The sequence below is a fragment of the Helianthus annuus genome, chromosome 12 (assembly GCF_002127325.2).
Source record: "Helianthus annuus cultivar XRQ/B chromosome 12, HanXRQr2.0-SUNRISE, whole genome shotgun sequence".
Taxonomy (NCBI): Eukaryota; Viridiplantae; Streptophyta; class Magnoliopsida; order Asterales; family Asteraceae; genus Helianthus; species Helianthus annuus.
The window spans coordinates 90,372,491-90,375,667 of record NC_035444.2 but is presented as its reverse complement, the minus strand read 5'-3'; the positions used below and the strand labels follow the sequence as shown (position 1 = coordinate 90,375,667).

The 3,177-nt window shown below is 42.6% G+C and overlaps 1 protein-coding gene across 1 annotated transcript; it reads left to right on the top strand.

The window, feature by feature from the left end:
* The first annotated feature begins 1,878 nt into the window (after nt 1–1,878).
* Nucleotides 1,879–2,856, top strand: LOC118485092. Its single transcript, XM_035981333.1, has 3 exons — nt 1,879–1,884; nt 1,975–2,260; nt 2,393–2,856. Exons 1-3 carry the CDS (start codon nt 1,879–1,881, stop codon nt 2,854–2,856), a joined length of 756 nt encoding a protein of 251 aa, XP_035837226.1.
* Nucleotides 2,857–3,177: the final 321 nt, after the last annotated feature.

Below are 3,177 nucleotides of genomic sequence, written 5' to 3'. Positions count from 1 at the left end.
CAAGGACAGCCCTATTTATAGGCTTCCAAAAGAGGGAAGGGTCAGCTGATCGAACAGCATCCTTGATCGAGCAGCTGTCCGATCGAACAGCCTGTTCGATCGGCTAGCCTGTTCGATCAGGTTGCCCTGTTCGATCGGCTTGCCTGGTTTTGAGTGTTTTGCGACGATTTTTGATATTTCGACTTAGAACGATGATTTGAGAATGATAGAATTCCTAATCAAATTACTTTTAGTAGTAGTCGGGACTATATTTAACATACAAGCATCCTTACAACCATTTCGGGTTCGATTTCCATTGAGTTTGATTCACCTTTGAGTCTTGATTGATTTGATTGATTCACCACACACTTTAACATAAAAATAAACATGCACAAGTAACACATAAGGCACACACACACGTATAAAAAGTACTAAAATCCCCACACTTGAGTTTGATGATTGATTTGATTAGCTTGATTATTGATTGACTAGCTTTATTGCGTTGTTACTTCCTATCATTCACAGTCGGTCGTTGATTCACAGTTCGATTATCGGTCGATTAGTTTGATTATACAACACTTACTCCAAATAATATGAAAATCAAAATGAAACTAAAATGAAATTAATCTTTATTAATCTTTAATTCCAATAACAGTCAACACTTGACTTTGACTTTGACTTTGGAAAACACGGGGTGTTACAGTTTGGGCTAACTAAACCCAAAGAATTGGGTGATGGGGGTGAATTGGGCCTGTCCAATTCGCAGCCCATGATGTTTGACCTAGCCCAGTTGTAAACCTTGTGGTATATAAACAAGGTTAGACATTAGGGTTTAGGTTAATCAGCCAAAACAGTTTGTGAGAGAGAGAATTCGTGAGAGCTAGGGCTTGGACGAATTTGTGGTCTTGATTGATTGTAATTCGTCAAGATTGATAATCAATAAAGACCAGTTTGAAAGTGAATTGCTGTTTCTGTTTCCTACACGTTTTCTCCTAATTCTGATCAAGAGGATTCCGCACTCTTGATTGGAAAGACGATTCTGTGAAGATCCATAAGACTGAAGGGGGCCTACATTACCGATACTCAACCTGAGGAAAAGAAGATCGAAGACATTCCAGTCGTACGTGACTTTTCCGATGTGTTTCCCGAGGAACTTCCAGGACTACCTCCATACTGAAAGGTGGAATTCCAGATCGAACTTACGCCAGGAGCAGCTCCGATTGCTCGTGCTCCTTATCGTCTTGCACCAGGAGAGTTGCAAGAAATGCCGAATCAACTCTAAGAACTGTTGAATAGAGGTTTTATCCGACCTAGCTCTTCACCGTAGGGAGCCCTAGTCTTATTTGTGAAGAAGAAATACGGGCCTTTCCACATTGTATCGACTACCACAAACTCAACAAGGTGACGGTCAAGAACCGGTATCCTCTACCTCGCATCGACGTTCTGTTGGACCAGCTGCAAGGGTCAAGCTTCTATTCGAAAATCGATTTAATATCAGGCTATCATCAGATGAGAGTCCGAGAGGAAGATGTTCCCAAAACAGCCTTCCGAGCGCGGTACGACCATTATGAGTTTTTGGTCATGCCTTTCGGGTTAACTAACGCACCTACAGTCGTCATGGATCTCATGAACCGTGTGTGCAAACCATATCTCGATGATTTCATCATTGTGTTTATCGATGACATTCTGATCTATTCTAAGAGCTAGGAGGATCATGAATGACAGTTGCGTCTTATCTTGGAACTCCTGAGGAAGGAGCAACTTTACGTGAAATTCTCCAAGTGTGATTTCTGGATTCGAGAAGTACACTTCCTTGGTCACGTGGTCAACGAGTCGGGAATACATGTTCACCTAGCAAAGATCAATTCTATCAGGAATTGGGCGACACCTAAGACTCCTATGGAGGTGCGACAATTTCTTGGTCTCGCGGGGTACTATCGCAGATTTATTGAAGGATTTTCAAAAATCGCTCAACCTCTTACCGCTTTAACTCAGAAGGGTGTCACTTATTCATGGGGAGCGAATCAGGAGAAGGCCTTTCAGCTTTTGAAACAAAAACTCTGCAGTGCACCGATATTGTCTTTACCCGATGGTACAGTTGACTTCGTGGTGAACTGCGATGCTTCTATTCAGGGTCTCGGTTGCGTTTTGATGCAACGTAAGAAAGTGATAGCCTATGCTTCTCGACAGTTGAAAGTTCAAGAGAATAATTACATGACTCATGATTTAGAGTTGGGAGCCATGGTCTTTGCACTTAAAATTTGGAGGCATTGCTTGTACGGTACTAAATGCACTATTTATACCGATCACAAGAGCCTTCAACACATTTTCGATCAGAAAGAGTTGAACATGCGACAACGTCGCTAGGTGGAACTCTTAAATGATTATGACTGTGCCATTAAGTATCATTCAGGAATAGCTAACGTTGTAGCTGACGCCCTCGGCCGGAAGGAAACCAAGCCTAGACGCGTTCTAGCCTTACAGCTCACTATCCATTCTAACCTTCTCGACCAGATTCGTTCTGCCCAAATTGAAGTGTTGAAGGACGAGAACCTTCAAGCTGAATCCATTCGGGGCATGGAGAAACAACTCGTAATCAAGTCTGACGGTATTCGCTATTTTATGGAGCGAATATGGGCCCCTTTGCACGGTAATCTGAGAGAACTTATGATGGATGAAGCGCATAAGTCTTGGTACTCTATTCATCCGGGTTCTGATAAGATGTATCAAGATCTGAAAATCTTGTACTGGTGGCCGAACATGAAAGTGAACATAGCGGCGTATGTGAGCAAATGCTTGACTTGCGTGAAAGTTAAAGTGGAATACCAAAAACCGTCTGGTTTGCTTCAACAGCCAGAACTGCCTATGTGGAAATAGGAACAAATTTCTATGGATTTTATCACCGACTTACCATGAACTCAAAGCGGAAACGATACCATATGGGTGATCGTTGACCGTCTGACAAAATCTACACACTTCCTTGCGATCAAGGAAACTGACAAGTTTTCGCAACTTGCTAGTATTTACTTGAAGGAAGTAGTTTCTAGGCGCAGGGTGCCGACCTCTATTAATTCTGATCGCGGTCCGCGTTTTGCGTCCGATTTATGACAAGCGATGCACAGATCATTCAGCTCACATATAGACATGAGCACTGTTTATCACCCTCAACGGATGGTCAAAGCGAACGAACCTTCCAGA

Bases quoted from the DNA above. Each gene is read 5' to 3' on its own strand.
- LOC118485092 (XM_035981333.1), top strand. The intron at 2,261-2,392 runs GTACTAAATGCA...AGTATCATTCAG, and splicing joins TTGGAGGCATTGCTTGTACG to GAATAGCTAACGTTGTAGCT.